The following is a 17,731-nucleotide window of genomic DNA, read 5'->3' on the forward strand; positions in this document are numbered from 1 at the left end:
AAAATGTTATAATTTTAAATAATAGACCACTTACCTTCAAGAATCAAGTCCTTACGCCTCCTTTTTCTATGTCTAAAAAGTTCAGGCCCTTGCACACGGACAAACCTGTAAAAAGAAGGAAGTTCAACGCGTGCGCGCAGAGTCCTGCGCGCACGCGTTGGACCTCTGAACCCCTTGGAGGAAATGTCGGTTTCTCGTGCATGCGTTGTGCATGCTGAAATCCGGCACTTCCAACGGGCCCACGCGTGAGTACACCGTCCGTACTCACGCGTTGGGACCGGAATTACTGGCCCAATAATACGATTGTAGTAAGTAACTGTGCTGCTGTCGGTGCTGTGTCCTACAAGGGGAAGAAACATGGGCAGAACAGAAATGAAAAGCAATCGGAGGAAGGAATTTTTAATTGTAAACGCTGTGGTTACAAACACCAGTCACGAAAATGCCCAGCGTTCGGGAAAATGTGCACAAAATGTTATGGAAAGAATCACTTTGCCAAACAATGCTTTTCAAAAGTAAAAACAAAGAAAGGGCAACAAGTCAATGTGATTGAGGACACTGATTTAAGTGAGACATTTTCTGTAGGAATGGTGTCATGTGACAATATAGAAAAGGATACAGAAAATGTGCAGCCCTCAGGAATAGACAATGCTGAACATAAAGTTAATGCAGTAAAAGAGGACAAATGGATGATGTCACTGCAGGTAAATGGAGCATTAGTCACATTGAAACTAGACACTGGGGCAAAAGCAAACTTAATCAGTATGAGTGACATTAAAAATATGAAAGAAAAGCCCAAAATACAGAAAAAGTCAGTACTACTGAAGGACTATAATGGACAGAAAATAGATAGCTTAGGTGTATGCAGACTTAAAGTGACAGTCAAAGACAAAGTGCATCAGCTCATGTTTTCTGTTGTGGCTGAAGGACTTGATTCACTACTAGGTGACAAATCCTGTGAGGACTTAGAACTGGTCAAGAGAGTCTACCATATAAACTGTGCCATAAGCAGACCAGATGACTCGGTGGATTCTGTAGTGAGTAATTTCCAGGATGTGTTCAAAGGATTTGGAGTTCTACCATTCACTTACAAGATCCAGCTAAAAGAGGATGCTCAGCCAGTGGTACATGCTCCATGGAGAGTTCCAGCACCCCTGCGTGACCGGCTCAAGAAAGAACTGGACAGAATGACCACACTAGGAGTCATCAGGAAAGTCGAAGAGCCAACAGACTGGGTTAACTCCATGGTATGTGTAAAGAAAAAGAACAATGATCTAAGAATATGCATGGATCCAAAGGACTTAAATGCAAACATAAAACGTGAACGCTACCAGATTCCCAAGCGAGAAGAAATCACCAGTGAAATGTCAGGTGCCAGATACTTCACAAAGCTCGATGCCTCACAAGGATTTTGGCAACTAAAACTGGATGAAGAGAGCACCAAATACTGTACCTTTAACACACAATTTGGCAGGCATTGTTTCCTCAGAATGCCTTTCGGGACAATATCTGCATCTGAAATCTTTCATAGAGCGATGGAACACATAATTGAAGGTCTGGAAGGAGTTCAGGTCTATGTTGATGACATCATCATCTGGGGCTCCACACTGAAAGAACACAATGAGAGACTGACTAAAGTGCTACAGAGCATAAGCCGGAATGGACTGAAGCTCAACAAAGCCAAGTGTCAGTTTGGCGTCCAGGAAGTCACTTTCCTAGAGATAATCTATCTGGTAAAGGAATAGAGCCAGATATGGAAAAAGTAAATGCCATACTCAACATGCCCCGACCCACTGACAAAAAAGGAGTGCTATGCATCATGGGGATGATAAACTTCATTGGAAAGTTCATTCCTAACTTGTCAGCCAAGACAGCCTGTCTGCGAGACCTGCTACGTAAAACAAATGAGTTCGCATGGACAGAAAGACATGAACAAGAGTGGATGAACCTCAAAACAGTGCTGACAACCACACCTGTACTCACCTTCTTTGACCCAACAAAGAGAATCAAAGTGTCAACGGATGCATCAAAAGATGGCCTAGGCGCGGTCTTGCTACAAGCAGAGGGTGAAGATTGGAAGCCTGTTGCCTATGCCTCCAGGTCTATGACTGATTTTGAGTGTCGATACGCCCAGATTGAAAAGGAATGTCTAGGCTTGGTAGTTGGACTAGAAAAGTTCCATGGCTACATATATGGACTTCCCACCTTCACAGTTGAGACAGACCACTGCCCACTGGTTGCCATCATAAAAAAAAACCTGAATGAGCTGTCTCCAAGGATTCAATGACTCATGATGAAGCTGCAAAGATATGACTTTGAACTGATCTACACACCAGGCAAACACATAGTGTTAGCAGATGCACTATCCCGAGCACCCACAATGAGTCATGCGAGCTCTACTGAAGAAGACGTGGATGTTCATGTGAGTATGGTCACTGCTGCGCTGCCCGTGTCAGACACAAAATCAAAGCAAAAAGCAGAAGAAACAGTGAAAGATACAGTGTTACAAACAGTACTAGAGAACATTCATCATGGTTGGCCAAAAGGTTCCTGTCCAAAGTACTTTCACATCAGGTCAGAGTTAAGTGTCGCAAGTGGACTATTACTAAAATAGAACAGAATAGTCATTCCACAGGCCTTACGTCGAGACATGCTCAAAAGGATTCATGAGGGACACCTCGGAATTGAAAAATGCAAAAGGAGAGCAAGAGACACTGTTTATTGGCCTGGCATAAATAAGGACATTGAGAACATGATAGGCAAATGTGAGACATGTCAGAAACACCAAAACAAACAAGCAAAGGAACCAATGATAGTAGCTGACTTACCAACAGCTCCATGGCAAAAGGTTGGTATGGACCTTTTTCATTTGAATGGTAAAGAATATCTATTAGTGATTGACTACTATTCTAACTATCCTGAGATGGCGCTGCTCTGAAGCACCACAGCAAGCAGTGTCATAATGCTTGTGAAATCCATCTTCGCCAGACATGGAATTCCCAGGATTGCCGTTAGCGACAATGGTCCATGCTTCAACTGTAAGGAGTGGCAACAGTTTGCAGCACAGTATGACTTTCAGCACATCACATCCAGTCCTTTGTATGCTCAGTCAAATGGTAAGGCAGAAAAAGGTGTTCAAGTTCTCAAACAGCTACTGAAGAAAGCGACAGAAAGCAAGTCTGATCCTTATCTCGCCCTGCTGAGCTACCGAGCCTCACCTTTAGACTCTGGTTCTTCACCTGCTGAACTCCTAATGGGTCGTAAGTTGCGTACCACGCTACCCTGCTGTGCAAAAGAAAAGCAGAGTAAGGAACTAAGACAGAGACTTCAACTGTTAAAGCTGAAACAGCAATCAAACTATGACAAGTCATCCAAAACTCTGAAACCATTGACAAGGGATGATGTTGTCAGGATTGAGGATCCAGATGCATGGAACAGGAAAGCTACAGTTCTTGAGGAAGTAGGACCAAGGTCATACACTGTTAGAACTGAGGAAGGACAGATTCTCAGGAGGAACCGCCGTTCCCTCCTAAAAACACAAGAGACTATCCAAGAGCAAATCGATGACAATGCCACAACTGAATCTTGTCACTCACCACCAGAACAATCTAACACAAACACACATACAGGCTCTCATGCAAACACATCAGACTTACCTGTGCTGAGAAGATCCACACGTGAAGTAAAAAAGCCTGATAGACTTAATCTTTGAATACAAAGAAAACTATATTGAAAATGTATTGACTGTTGTGAAGATGTTTGTCGTTATGATTGATTGATATTGATTGATACTGATTTTGTTTACCCTCAAAGAAAGGGGGATGTAATGATCAGTAACATGTCATCCTAGAATGGTTCACTAGCTGGCGCTGTATGTATATAAGAGTGGGCTACCCACGATGCACTAGGTTACCCACAAGGCAGTAGTCAAGAAGGATGCCTGCACACGAAGTCCACATGGCTGAATAAAGTGACTAGCTCAAGCTAGTTGTTCATAATGATAATGTCTATTTATTTATGAACATAACAGTGCTGAAAAGATTTAGGAGAATGATTCCAGGGATGAGGCACTTCAGTTACGTGGATAGACTAGAGAAGCTGGGGTTGTTCTCCTTAGAGCAGAGAAGGTTGAGAGGAGATTTGATAGAGGTGTTCAAAATCATGAGGGCCTAGAAATTCATTAAGGCGCTGCCAGCTTTGCGCCCAGTTAACGCCTAAAGGGTGATTTTGCGTCAAAAATGAGTTTGCGCAGATATTCAGCGCAGCAGTATTGGCGGCGGTAGCCATTAGCGCTGCGCTGGCACCGATGACATCATCGGTGTGCGCAGTGCCCTGGTTCCGCCCCGAAACCGCGCCGATCCCCATATTTAGTTGCGGCCGCCTCCTCCGAAGCGGCCGCAAACAGCGACCAGAAAACGGGGCCGTCCTGCTGCCTTAGTGGGGCGCTTTAAAGCGGAAGGTGCGGCCGGTCGCTTTTGCGGCGGCTGCCTGCCCGCACCTCCTTCCCCGGCCTCCTCCACCCCCCCCCCGCGGCATTGCCGGCTGCTTTCCGCAAGCCCGGCACTTCTCCGTGGTGCCGGGCTCATTTGCCGGCACTATCCAGCGGCGATCTCCCCGTTGCAGGCAGCTCCCCCTTAAGAGAAGGAGGAGGCCTGCAGTACCGCAGCCTGCCGCTGCGCAGCGGCGCCAAGAGCGCTGATATTCAGTGTCAGCGCACCAAGCGGAGGCGGGCACACCCTGGTATAGCGCCCGCTTCCGAATTGGGACGCTAACAATGAATATCTGACGATCGCTATAGGCTTCCCGCCCAGCGCTAACCTTTGGGCGCTAGGCAGCTGGCGGGGCCATAGTGAATTTCTAGGCCGAGGAGTCTAGACAGGGTAGATAGAGAGAAACTGTTTCCATTGGCAGCAGGGTCGAGAACCAGAGGACACAGGTTTAAGATGTTTGGCAAAAGAACCAAAGGCGACATGAGGAAAAGCTTTTTTATGCAGCGAGTGGTTAGGATCTGGAATGCACTGCCTGGTGGTGGAGACAGACTCAATCATGGCTTTCAAAAGGGAATTGGATAAGTACCTGAAGGAAAATTTTTTGCAGGACTATGGGGAAAGGGTGCGGGTGTGGGACTAGCTGAAGTGCTCTTGCAGAGGGCCGACACAGGCTCGATGGGCCGAATGGCCTCCTTCTGTGCTGTAACAATTCTATGATCTGTGACCTTCACTCAGTTCTCCTTACCCATGCCGGGCTTAGTCTGACACCACATTGGTTTGGGCACTGTAGCGGCCACTTAAAACAGGCGTTAGGCTCCTTTTTTAGCATATTCAAGGAGCCTAACGTGTATTTTAGGACCCAATTAATTGCCCTGAACACAGTAGGGGTTGGGCCTAATCCAGTCAGCGTTACCTGGTCTACATGAGGCCTAACCAGGGGTCCTTAAAGGGGCCGCTGGAGGCCGCCACCAAAATGGTTCGTTTAAAAAGAAATACTCGCCTTAATGTGGAGTCAGGAGGAGCAGGAGTTGTAGGAAACTGTGGGGCACTCCTGGCCACTGCTATCCACCCTCCTGATTGCCTGCTACCCCCTCCAGACTCACAATAGGCCCTCAGCCAGGATCCAGGCCGGCTGATCTTGCTGCACTCATGCAACCTGCAGTTTAACGGTATTAGTAAGGCCGGATGACCAATTTGCTGTGGTCCTGCCATCGGCCACATTAGGTAGTGTGCATTGCACTGATATCGCAACCTGATTTCTTGTCTTTTCAACATCATGGTGGGAAGTAAGCCTTTGGCTCAGTGGTAACGTTCCCGCCTCTGAGTCAGAAGGTAACAGGGTTTGAACCCCACTCCAGACAGCCCGGCGTATAGAGGCTGGAGCTCAGAATTCTGTGTTCTTCCCTCATTGTATGCATTGTGGGAGCCCATAAAACCCTCCCATTGTCTAGGAGTAACCACCTTATCGGCCAGTACAGTATAAAGATGGAAGAAGTTTTCCTGTCGTGGCCAGTCAGACTGCGAATCCTTGCACTACTTCACACTATTCTCCGAGGGAAGAGTGCAAAGATACAAAAACAACAACAACGCCTCCCTGTCGGACTGTTAATCACCCGATGAAGCCTTCCACTTCTCCAAGGGCAGAGTGTGTAAATCCAAAATGGTACTGATGGGAATGGGGGAATTAACTGTGCAGAGTTTCCTAGGTCTTCCTAGGGCTCACGTAACTTCTACCGTGGTATTTCAAGCTGTGCACTTGTAGGGTCAGGCTGACGTTTGACTGGGCTTTTGTTCTCGACAGAAACTTGCCATTTCAATTTCCAGAGAAAGGGCTGGATTTGAATTACTGCCGCAACCCTGACAATGATCAGAATGGCCCCTGGTGTTACACCACGGACTGGAACACTCGGCTGGAGGACTGTGACATCTCGAGATGTGACGAGGGTAAAGCGCTCTTCACAGAATTCAAGGCGCTTGATGGAGTGTCCCTGTAGACCCACTTCAGCACTTGTATCTATACCAATGAGCACGGTTTCATATAGAGCAGCCTGCTACTCGGCCTAGCCCACCACATTCTGAGTTCAGGTAGAATGTACAGTGGAGTTAGGAATGAGGCCAAGCATTCCATGCTGTGAACTGACCTGAGAGATTAAAATGTGCTTGCAGCACTTATAATGTAACCTGCTCGGTAGTCAGAATTTGTAAGAGGTAAAAGGCCGTAGATCTTCCCTCCCTCAGTAAAGCAGATACTTGCCTTGGCTCAGTTGGTAGCACTCTTGCCCCTGAATCAGAAGGTCATGGGTTCAAGCCCCACTCCAGAGACTTGCGCACATAATCTAGACTGACACTCCAGCGCAGTACTGAGGGAGTGCTGCACTGTCGGAGGTGCCGTCTTTCACATGAAATGTTAAACCGAGGTCCTATCTGCCCTCTCTGGTGGACGTAAAAGATCCCATGATGCCATTCAAAGAGCAGGGGAGTTCTTCCCAGTTTCCTGGCCAATATTTATTCCTCAATAACCGCTAAATCTGGTCATTATCTCATTACTGTTTGTGGGACCTTGCTGTGTACAAAATGGCTGCTGCAGTTCTTGCATTACAACAGTAATTTTTTTAAAGTACTTAATAGTCCATAAAGCGCATCGAGACATCCTAAGACTATAGAAATGCAAATTCGTTTTTCCTTACCTCCAGAACATCATTCACTATGGCAAAGTGCTCGACATAAGCTATCCATAGTTCGATATTTTCATTAAATACTTTAGTATATCCAAGAATTGCTGATCTCTTTTTAAAGTTTAGTTTTCATGTCATTGATTCATGACCTGTGGGAAAAGATCAGAACAAAATCAAGACACACAGAATTATTAATAATAGTTACTTTAAAAGTACCTAGGCAGTTTGTAATTGCCATAAATTTATAACTAAACCTTTATTTAACACTGGTTAGGCCCCAGCTGGAGTATTGTGTCCAATTCTGGACACCACACTTTAGGAAGGATGTCAAGCCCTTAGAGAGGGTGCAGAGGATGGTATCAGGGTTGAGGGACTTCAGTTATGTGTCGAGTCTAGAGAAGCTGGGATTGTTCTCCTTAAGGTTAAGAGGAGATTTAATCAAGATAGTCAAAATTATGACTGGGAAAATAAGGAGAAACTGTTTCCACAGATTTAAGATCATTGGTAAAAGAACCAGAGGTGAGATGAGGCGACATTTTTTTATGCAGCGAGTTGTTATGATCTGGAATGCACTGTCTGAAAAGATGGTGGAGGCAGATTCAATAAATTTCAGAAGGGAATTGGATATATACTTGAAAAGGAAAAAATTGCAGGGCTATGGGTAAAGAGCAGAGGAGTGGGACTAATTGGATAGCTCTTTGAAAGAGCCAGCACAGGCATGATGGACCAAATAAGAACATAAGAAATAGGAGCAGGAGTAGGCCATTTGGCACCTCGAGCCTGCTCCGCCATTCAATAAGATCATGGCTGATCTTCTACCTCAACTCCACTTTCCTGCATTATCCTCATATCCCTTGATTCCCTTAATGTCCAAAAATATATCGATCTCTGTCTTGAATATACTCAACAACTGAGCCTCCACAGCCCTCTGGGGTAGAGAATTCCTAAGATTCACCACCCTCTGAGTGAAGAAATTTCTCCTCATCTCAGTCCTAAATGGCTGACCCCTTATTCTTAGACTGTGACCCCTAGTTCTAGACTCCCCAGCCAGGGGAAACATCCTCCCTGCTCTACCCTGTCAAGCCCTGTAAGAATTTTGTATGTTTCAATGAGATCACCTCTCATTCTTCTAAACTCTAGAGAATATAGGCCTAGTCTACTCAATCCCTCCTCATAGGACAATCCCCCCATCCCAGGAATCAGTCTGGTGAACCTTCGTTGCACTCCCTCTATGGCAAGTATATCCTTCCTTAGGTAAGGAGACCAAAACTACACAATACTCCAGGTGTGGTCTCACCAGGGCCCTATATAATTGTAGTAAGACGTCTTTACTCTTATACTCAAATCCTCTTATAATAAAAGCTAACACACCATTTGCTTTCCTAATTGCTTGTTGTACCTGCATGTCAACTTTCAGTGATTTGTGTACAAGGACACCCAGGTCCCTCTGAATACCAACATTTCCCAATCTCTCACCATTTAAAAAATACCCTGCTTTTCTATTTTTCCTACCAAAGTGGATAACTTCACATTTCTCCACATTATATTCCATTTGCCATGTTCTTGCCCACTCACTTAGCTTGTCTATATCCCCATGAAGCTTTTCACAAATTACATTCCCACCCAGCTTTGTATCATCAGCAAACTTGGTCCCCTCATCCAAATCATTGATGTAGATTGTGAATAGCTGAGGCCCAAGCACTGATCCTTGCGGTATCCCACTAGTTACAGGCTGCCAACCCGAAAATGACCCATTTATTCCTATTCACTGTTTTCAGTCCGTTTACCAATCCTCAATTCCTCGAGGCGGGAAGGGGATTCATGCCAATTAACTGCCTGTTAACAGGTAGTTAACAGGCAGTTTTTTTGGCTAATCTCTATTTTGAGACCTGAAGTGTGGGCTTCCCGATGGCTCCGAACCTCGCCAGGGTCAGCGAGGCGGGCCGTCGGTCTGCGGAGGTTGGAGGGGCCGAGATGTCCGGCTTGCAGGTGAGTAATGGGTGCATGTGTGCAGAGGTAAGTGTGTGAGGTATGTGTAAAGTGTTTTAATAAGTTTTACTTACTTTTACTTCTTCCTGCAGGCTTCCTCCCTTCAGGTCTCGGGAGTCCCTCAGCTCACCGGCACAGAAAGCAGAATGGCCGCTGAACTGTCAAAAGCTGCAGCCTTCTGCTTTCTGGTCAGGAAGGCTTTCTAATTGGGTCTTGAGTAAAGACACAACTTAGAAGACAGATTGTCAGTGTTTGACAGCCTCACAGAGCTGTCAAACGATGACATTTCATCTGTCAAAAGCTCTTGACAGATGAAACGGCACTCGTTGATGTCACCTGTAACTGGCTTTCTCTTAATTGGCCTGCTAAGCCCGCTGGGCGGGCTTAAAAAGGTCAATCAAGGGAAAATAGCGTGGGTTGGCCACAAGTTGATGGAGGCGGGACTAAAGCCCAACAAGTGGGAGTCCCGCCTCCAAAAGCTCCCCATTGACAAAATCCAGCCCATAGTATTTGTTTAATTTCTCTGCCATTTCCTGATTCCCCATTATAATTTCTCCTGTCTCAGCCTGTAATGGACCCACATTTACTTTTGCTAATCTTTTCTTTTTTTTACATACCTATAGAAGCTTTTACAGCCTATTTTTATGTCTCTTGCTAGTTTACTCTCAAATTCTATTTTCCCTTTCTTTATCAATTTCTTGGTCCTCCTTTGCTGAATTCTAAAATCCTCCCAATCCTCAGGCTTACTACACTTTTTGGCAACATTATAAGCCTCTTTCTTTGATCTAATACTATCTTTAACTTCTCTTGTTAGCCACGGTTGGACCACTTTTCCTGTGGAGTTTTTATGTCTTAAAGGAATGTATATTTGTTGTAAATTATGTATTAATTCTTTAAATGCTAGCCGTTGCTTCTCTACCGTCACACCTTTTAATGTAGTTTCCCAATCTACCTTAGCCAATTCGCCCCTCATACCTACTTAGTTTGCTTTGTTTAGATTTAAGACCTTAGTTTTGGATTTAACTAAATCACTTTCAAACTGAATATAAAATTCTATCATACTATGGTCACTCTTCCCTAAAGGCCCCTTTACCACAAGATTATTAAGTAATCCTTTCTCATTGCACAATACTAGATCTAAAATAACCTGTTCCCTAGTTGGTTCCTCAAAATACAGATCTAGAAACTATCTTGCATACGTTCCATGAATTCGTCCTCCACACTATTACTGCAAATTTGGTTTGCCCAGTCTATATGTAGATTAAAGTCCCCCATGATTACTGTATTACCCTTGTTACGTGCGCCTCTAATTTCCTGATTTATATGCTGCCCTACATTACAACTACTGTTTGGCGGCCTATAAACAACTCCCACCAATATTTTATACCCCTTGCTGTTTCTTAGCTCCACCCAAACGGATTCTACTTCTTGATTTTTGGAGCTAAGATCCTTTGGCCTAGAAATTCAGTGGGCTTTGCACCCAGTTTCCGCCCAAAGAGGGCTTCTGCGCCACTAGAGGAGCTTGCGCTGATATTCAGCGCTGCGTTAATGGTGGCAGTAGCCGGTAGCGCTGCGCCGACACCAATGACGTCATCGGTGTGCGCAGTGCCCCGGTTCCTCCCCGCTACCGGCCCGACCCCCATATTTAGTTGCGGCCGCCTCTTCCGCAGCGGCCGCAAACAACGTTCAGCAACCGGGCCCATTCTGCAGCCTTATTGGGGCGAGTTAAGGCGGAGGTGCGGCCGGCCGCTTTTTTGGCGGCGGCCTGCCCGCACCTCCTTCCCCGGCCTCCTCCACCCACCCACCCCCGCGGCATTGCCGGCTGCTTTCCGGGAGCCCGGCACTTCTCCGTGGTGCCGGGCTCATTTGCCGGCACTAGCGAGCGGCGATCTCGGAGTTGCAGGCACCTCCCCCTTAAGAGAAGGAGGAAGGCCTGCAGTACCGCAGCCTGCCGCTCTGCAGCGGGTGGCGCTGCAGTACCTAGCGTGCCAAAATTCAGTTTCAGCGCCCCAAGCGGGGGCGGCCACACCCTTGAATTGTGGCCTGCTTCGACTTGGGGCGCTGAAACTGAATTTCCGGCGGGCGCACGTGACTCCGCGCGCAGCGGTAACTTTTGGGCGCAAGCCAGCTGGCGGGCCCAAAGTGAATTTCTAGCCCTTCCTCTCTACTGTCTTTATCCCATCCTTTATTATCAGGGCTACCTCTCCTCCTTTTCCATTTTGCCTATCTCTTCTAAAAGTTAAGTATCCTGGAATATTTAGTTCCCAACCTTGGCCACTTTGCAACCACGTCGCCGTAATGGCTATTAGATCAAACCTGTTAATTTCTATCTGTGCTATTAATTCATCTATTTTGTTGCAAATGCTTTGTGCATTCGGATATAGTGCCTTTAGCTTTGACTTATTTCTATTTTTCCCTGATGTCCCCTTAGTCATTGATGCCTTATTACCTTTGTTACTCGCTCTGTCCCTTCCTGACCCACTCTGGTTATTTTTACTCAAAACTCTACTCTGCTCTAGAGCCTTGACATTTCTCTCGCTACTTTTAAATTTACTATTTCCTGAATCCCCCCACTCCCTTCATTAGCTTAAAACCCTGTCTACTGCCCTAGTTATTCAGTTTGTCAGGACACTGGTCCCAGCCCGGTTTAAGTGGAGCCCGTCCCAACGGAACAGCTTCCTCTTTCCCCAGTACTGGTGCTAGTGCCCCATGAACTGAAACCCCTTCCTCCCACACCACTCTTTGAGCCACGCATTTAAACCTCTAATCTGTTTGTCCCTATGCCAATTTGCGCATGCCTCGGGTAACAATCCAGAGATTATTACCTTTGAAGTTCTGCTTTTTAATTGGATCCTAGCTCCTCAAACTCCCTCAGCAGAACCTCATTCCTAGTTCTACCTTTGTCGTTGGTTCCTACATGGACTACAACAACTGGATCCTCCCCCTCCCACTCCAAGTTCTCCTCCAGCTGCGAGGAGATGTCTTTAACTCTGGCACCGGGCAGGCAACACAACCTTTGGAACTCTCGGTCGCGGTTGCAGAGAGCAGTATCTATTCCTTTGACTATACTGTCCCCTACCACAACTACATTCCCTTTCACGCCCCCCACTTGAATGGCCTCCTGCACCATAGTGCCATGGTCAGCCTGCTCGTCCATCCTGCAGGCTTTTCCCTCATCCACACAGGCAGAAAGAACCTCATACCTGTTGGACAAGGGCAAAGGCTGAGGCTCCTCCAGCACTGCACCTGGGGTCCCCTTACCTGCCTGAGTTGCAGTCACACCCTCCTGTCCCTGACCATTAACCAGACCTGTACCACTACCTAACCTAAGAGGTGTGACTGCCTCCTGGATCAAAGTCTGCAGGTAACTCTCCCCGCCCCTGATGCCCCGCAATGTCTGCACCTCAGACTCCAGCTCAACAACTCTGAGCTGAAGTTCCTCAAGATGCAGGCACTCCTTCTATGCTGCATGAGTCTATGGTTGTAAGTAATCAGCATAGAACGGCTTAAGCAAATAACACTTCTCCCCCTGATTTGGTAATCGATGACTTTTTTAGTGTGTACCAGCCATATTTACTCCAGTTATTTACAGAATACTGTCAGTAGATGGCCAACCATGACAACACCAAAGTCCTTCAACATCTCATTACTCCCCAGCCACACCCTCACACACCAGCTTCGCAGCACAGGCGCAGCACACACAGAACCTGACGATCAGGACAACTGCTGGAAAGCATCTGATCTCCTGTAAGTAAGAGAATCTTAGAGGCAAACTTTATAAAGCAGGATTTTTATTCCCGTTGTATCCTGTAAAGAATGAGAAGGAAATGGATTCTTCTCCTGGCGCCTCAAGGCTAAGCAGTGGCACTATGTTGAGTGGCCATGGGACACAACATTGGTGTTTGCTGGCAGTGTGTCACAGAGAGTTGGAAGGACATGGATTAATTCACACGGTGAATCCCTTATCTCAATAGGAGGTCAAAAAATCAGATCACTAATAGATTGGTAACTGTGGCGCCCTGATCTAAGACAGTTGCTCCCCGTTGGCCAGCGAAGGGTACAAGTAGCCGAGGTGGGCAGTGAAGAGCAAACAGCAAAGCATAACCTTCAATAATGAGCAATAGACTCATCTCCACTTCCTGGTGAGATGGGGGTGGGGGGCGGTGGAGAGAGTCATGATCACTTATCAACAAATTGGATCACAGGGAAGCTCCTGATTGAATGTCTGACACAGTGTGTTTCTGGTCTTTTTTTGCTCAGATGTTTGTGTGCTGTGCAATGGTGAGGATTACAATGGCTTCGTGGATCACACAGAGAGTGGGAGGGAGTGTCAACGCTGGGACCTCAGTTATCCTCATTTACATAAATACCAGCCGGAGAAGTACGTGACTGCTATCTCACTGTTCAAACCAAGAGGTATACATTTGTCACTGAGACACATGGATACTGTTAGCAAAGGATGCATTGGATCGTAAGAATGGGTTAGTTGCCACAATGGTCCAAAGCGTAGCTACACGGAATTGAGCAACACACATGTTGCAGGATGCTGCTCAAAGTCAAGTGTAAGTATCAGCAGAAGGGCAGCTGATGCGTGGGTCTCCCTCTAATCTTCATTTCCTTTATGGAGGTCCCTGGCCTTCACTTGCTGCTCTTCTGGCACTGCTGAGACTGGGAGTTAGCGCTGCACGGATTCAACCCATCTACCCACTGCCATGGTCCTATGCGTAGATCCCAAGTGGCTGCACCGCCACATGGCTGTTATAACCCACTGAATAAATTAGAGAGGGCTTACTATTTTAAATACTTTTTTTAAATACTGGGAATTTTGCGCCCATCGAGTTGAAGGATGCAGATGATGAAAAATGGAACATTTTCCTTTTTGGAGATGCGGCCAAGGATTCTCCTCCAGGATACGGCCCGAAATCGGGTGCAAACACAGCGAAGAATGAAGGAAAGTGTGGGCAGTGAGGCCTACCACCGACTCGCCACCAGACCTGCCCCCGCTGGGATTCTTGCTAGCCTCTCCATCCCCAATCCAGATTGTAATAGCAGTGGGCGGATCATGGCCTAAGCCCCCAGTCGATGTCCCTCCCGCCCACCTATGTTATTGCCACTTCCCAGGGATGTCATGGGAAAGATGACGTCAGGCCCCAGGAAGCAGCAGAAATGGCCCTAAGGTCCCCCATGGAGGGAGAGAGCCTTGAGGCGGCTTCCTCTCCCTGCATTCCAGCCCCACATTTACCTTGCTTTGCAGGACTTGACTCCTCCCGAAGCCTACAAGGCAGCCAATCATTGGAGCTCTTCTGCCCCTAAAGCTGCCCGACTGGCACTTGTGGTGCTGGGATTTCATGGCCGGGCATTGGTGGGATCCCTCCAAGGGCTTGCCATGTCCAACAAGAGAGAGTCTAGCCACCGCCCCTTGACATTCAACGGCATTATCGCCGAATCTCCCACCATCAACATCCTGGGGGGGGTCACCATTGACCAGGAACTTAACTGGACCAGTATCATAAATACTGTGGCTACAAGAGCAGGTCAGAGGCTGGGTATTCTGTGGTGAGTGTCTCACCTCCTGACTCCCCAAAGCCTTTCTATCATCTACAAGGCACAAGTTAGGAGTGTGATGGAATACTCTTCACTTGCCTGGATGAGTGCAACTCCAACAACACTCAAGAAGCTCGACACCATCCAGGACAAAGCTGCCCGCTTGATTGGCACCCCATCCACCACCTTAAACATTCACTCCTTCCACCACTGGCGCACCTTGGCTGCAGTGTTCACCATCTACAAGATGCACTGCAGCAACTCACCAAGGCTTCTTCGACAGCACCTCCCAAACCCACGACCTCTACCACCTAGCAGGACAAGGGCAGCAGGAGCACTGTCACCTCCAAGTCACACACCATCCTGTTCCTTCATCGTTGCTGGGTCAAAAGCCTGGAACTCCCTAACAGCACTGTGGGAGTACCTTCACCACACGAGCTGCAGTGGTTCAAGAAGGCAGCTCACCACCTACTTCTCAAGGGCAATTAGGGATGGGCAATAAATGCTGGCCTTGCCAGTGACGCCCACATCACGGAACAAATTTTTAAAAATGTATATTAGATGATTCCCGAACCCAGGAAACAGGGTCAGGGTTCTGGTGGTGTTGGAGGGACGAGCTAAAGCTTTGCCCCACCAAAACACCACCACTGGAGGAGAGCATCCCGGCCACAACTTCTTCATTAAGGACTCTTGAGTCACCTATGGCAAGGTTGGATACAAAACAGAATCTCTCTGCTTTACCCCAACAATGTGCCTGAGCTGTAACTTCTGAATTGGACACCAAGCTGCACCAGTGTGATATTCTTCGGTTTCCAACACCAGCCATCCTGTAGCCTGTCTTGGCAATTAACGCTCATTTTGTTTTGTGCTGTGGGCCCGTTCTCTCATTCCCTCCTTCAACAGGCTGTGGATGCTTGGGTCAATTGAAACTTTAAGACTGAGATCAATAGATTTTTGTTGGATAAGGATATCAAGTGATATGGAAACATAGGCGGGTAAATGGAATTGAAATACACGATCTAATTGCATGGCAAAACAGGCTCATGAGGCTGAATGGCCTCCTCCTGTTACTAAGAGCTGGGTTGAGATTGTCATGTAAGACGCTAACAGCCAGTAGACGGGGGTAACCCTTGGAGCTGTGCCAGTGGGGAACCTTGCCCGCCAGCTGCAGATATCGGGAAACCACTGGCACGCTACCCGTCCATTAGAAATGGAAATTTGTGGGTAACATGCCCACATTGTCACAGAATGTGTTCCCCGCCAGCAGCATAACCTTGGAGAATCGGCCCTACACAATAGTTAGTTAGAGTCTCCTGTGCCTAGTGCCAGGAATATCACCTTGCCTTCATCCAGCAGATCGCGGTTCTCCAGAGTGAATTTTTCTATTTGAAGGTCTGTAACAGACTCATCTTTTCTCTGGGTTCTTCCGTAAAGGAAGACATTTTTACCTGGACAGGTTGTTAGCCTGACTCACAACCCTCTACCCCTTCCTTTAGTCTGACTCCTGCCTTTCAGCCTGTCTGTCTCGGTGGCCCTACCAGGAGTTATACTCCCGCCAGCATAGCTCTTGGGGTCATAGGAGCATGCTTGCCTTCCCACCATGTCATGGTGCAGTCCCTAGGGAAGGCCTACAGAATAGGCTTTCACCCCATCAGTCTGGGATGGATTCAAATCTAAGTACAAGGCCAGCATGCTAACCCATTGTGCCACCCTTTCTCCTCAGCTCATGTTTCTAGCATCAGGATTAAGATAAGGCATCTTTTTGCAGGGCAGATTGGACACAGTTGGTACCAGTCTAGTTCTAATACCTGTTATGGTTCCTCTCCCTTCTGATAAATCAAGGTACCCTGAGAAGAACTTGGATGATAATTACTGTCGCAATCCCGATGGCTCTCTCCGGCCCTGGTGTTACACCATTGACCCCGCTGTGGAGCGTGAATACTGCAACATACAGAAATGTAGTAAGTGAGGCTACTAAAGGGAAACTCATACTAGGAATAAGACCTTTCTTTTGTAATTCTTCTTGGGCAAATATTTTAGCTCATTCCCCTGGAGGTGTTGATTCTCGTTGGGGTATGGGGGCACAGACAAATGGCATCCCTTCTCTTGCTTCAATTGCCCTTGATATATAAGTTTAAACAGTGAGTCTCGGGCCAGCTGTTTAACTACGGAGGGCATCGCAGACAAACCCGATCCAGTCCTCACGTGGGATCCAGCGGGAGTTCCTGGATAGGACTAGATGGGAACTCCTGGCTGATCTTCCCCTTTTCAACTCATGGATGCTGAGGCCAATTGCAGCGCTCTATTTGATGCCCCGTTTGAGACCAGCTAACTTAAGCCGAGAACAGAAATTGAATCTGCACCTTCTGGTCTGCGTGGCTCAGTGATACACTGGCTGATGCCCTTGTCCATGGGCACATTGGGGCAACCTTCATCATTTTTAACAATTTGGATGGTTGTAACAAGAATGCAGACCGCCCCACCAGCACAGTGTTCCAACGGGAGTCCCCACCCAAGCACCAACCTGCTCTCTAACCCCCAATCCCTAGAAATGTTGACACACCCATTCTATATTGCCAGCACTGCTGGAGAGAAAGTGGGAGCTATAGTTAAGGTCTGAAGCTGTCATTATTAAGACCAGAGAGCTGCAAAGTGCTGAGTAGAAAGATGAGGGGCTGTTCCTCGAGCTTGCGTTGAGCTTCATTGGAACAATGGAGAAGGCCAAAGACACAGAGGTCAGAGTAGAAGTGGGATGATGAATTAAAAAGTGACAGGGAACTCGGTCACATTTGCGGGCAGAACAGAAGTGTTTGGCAAAGCAATCACCAAATCTGTGTTTGGTCTCCCCAGTGTGGAGGAGCGAGCACTGTGAGCAGTGGATACAGTACACTAGGTTGGAGCAAGTACAAGTACATCACTGTCTCGCCTGAAAGCAGTGTTTTGGGCTCTGAACAGTGGTGTGGGAGGTGGTGAATGGGCAGGTGTCGCAGCTCCCGTGCCTGTACCCAGAGTTGTCTGGGGAAGTAGGGGTGATGA

General features: G+C 47.2%; 1 protein-coding gene across 6 annotated transcripts in view; it reads left to right on the forward strand.

Annotated features, from left to right (window-relative positions):
• The window catches only part of mst1 (macrophage stimulating 1), a 124,534-nt gene that overhangs the window by 48,914 nt on the left and 57,889 nt on the right, over positions 1-17,731 (forward strand). For 5 of the 6 annotated variants that reach the window (XM_086001238.1, XM_086001236.1, XM_086001232.1 and 2 more), the window contains exons 5-7: positions 6,289-6,431; positions 13,412-13,532; positions 16,538-16,656. In XM_086001238.1, the coding sequence (XP_085857364.1) occupies positions 6,289-6,431; positions 13,412-13,532; positions 16,538-16,656 (383 nt within the window). The remainder of the gene's footprint in view (positions 1-6,288; positions 6,432-13,411; positions 13,533-16,537; positions 16,657-17,731) is intronic. The other variant, XM_086001237.1, reaches the window with a different exon arrangement.

This window comes from Somniosus microcephalus, chromosome 11, assembly GCF_052327205.1.
Source record: "Somniosus microcephalus isolate GS21.2 chromosome 11, FLI_Smic_1.0, whole genome shotgun sequence".
NCBI classification, from domain to species: domain Eukaryota; kingdom Metazoa; phylum Chordata; class Chondrichthyes; order Squaliformes; family Somniosidae; genus Somniosus; species Somniosus microcephalus.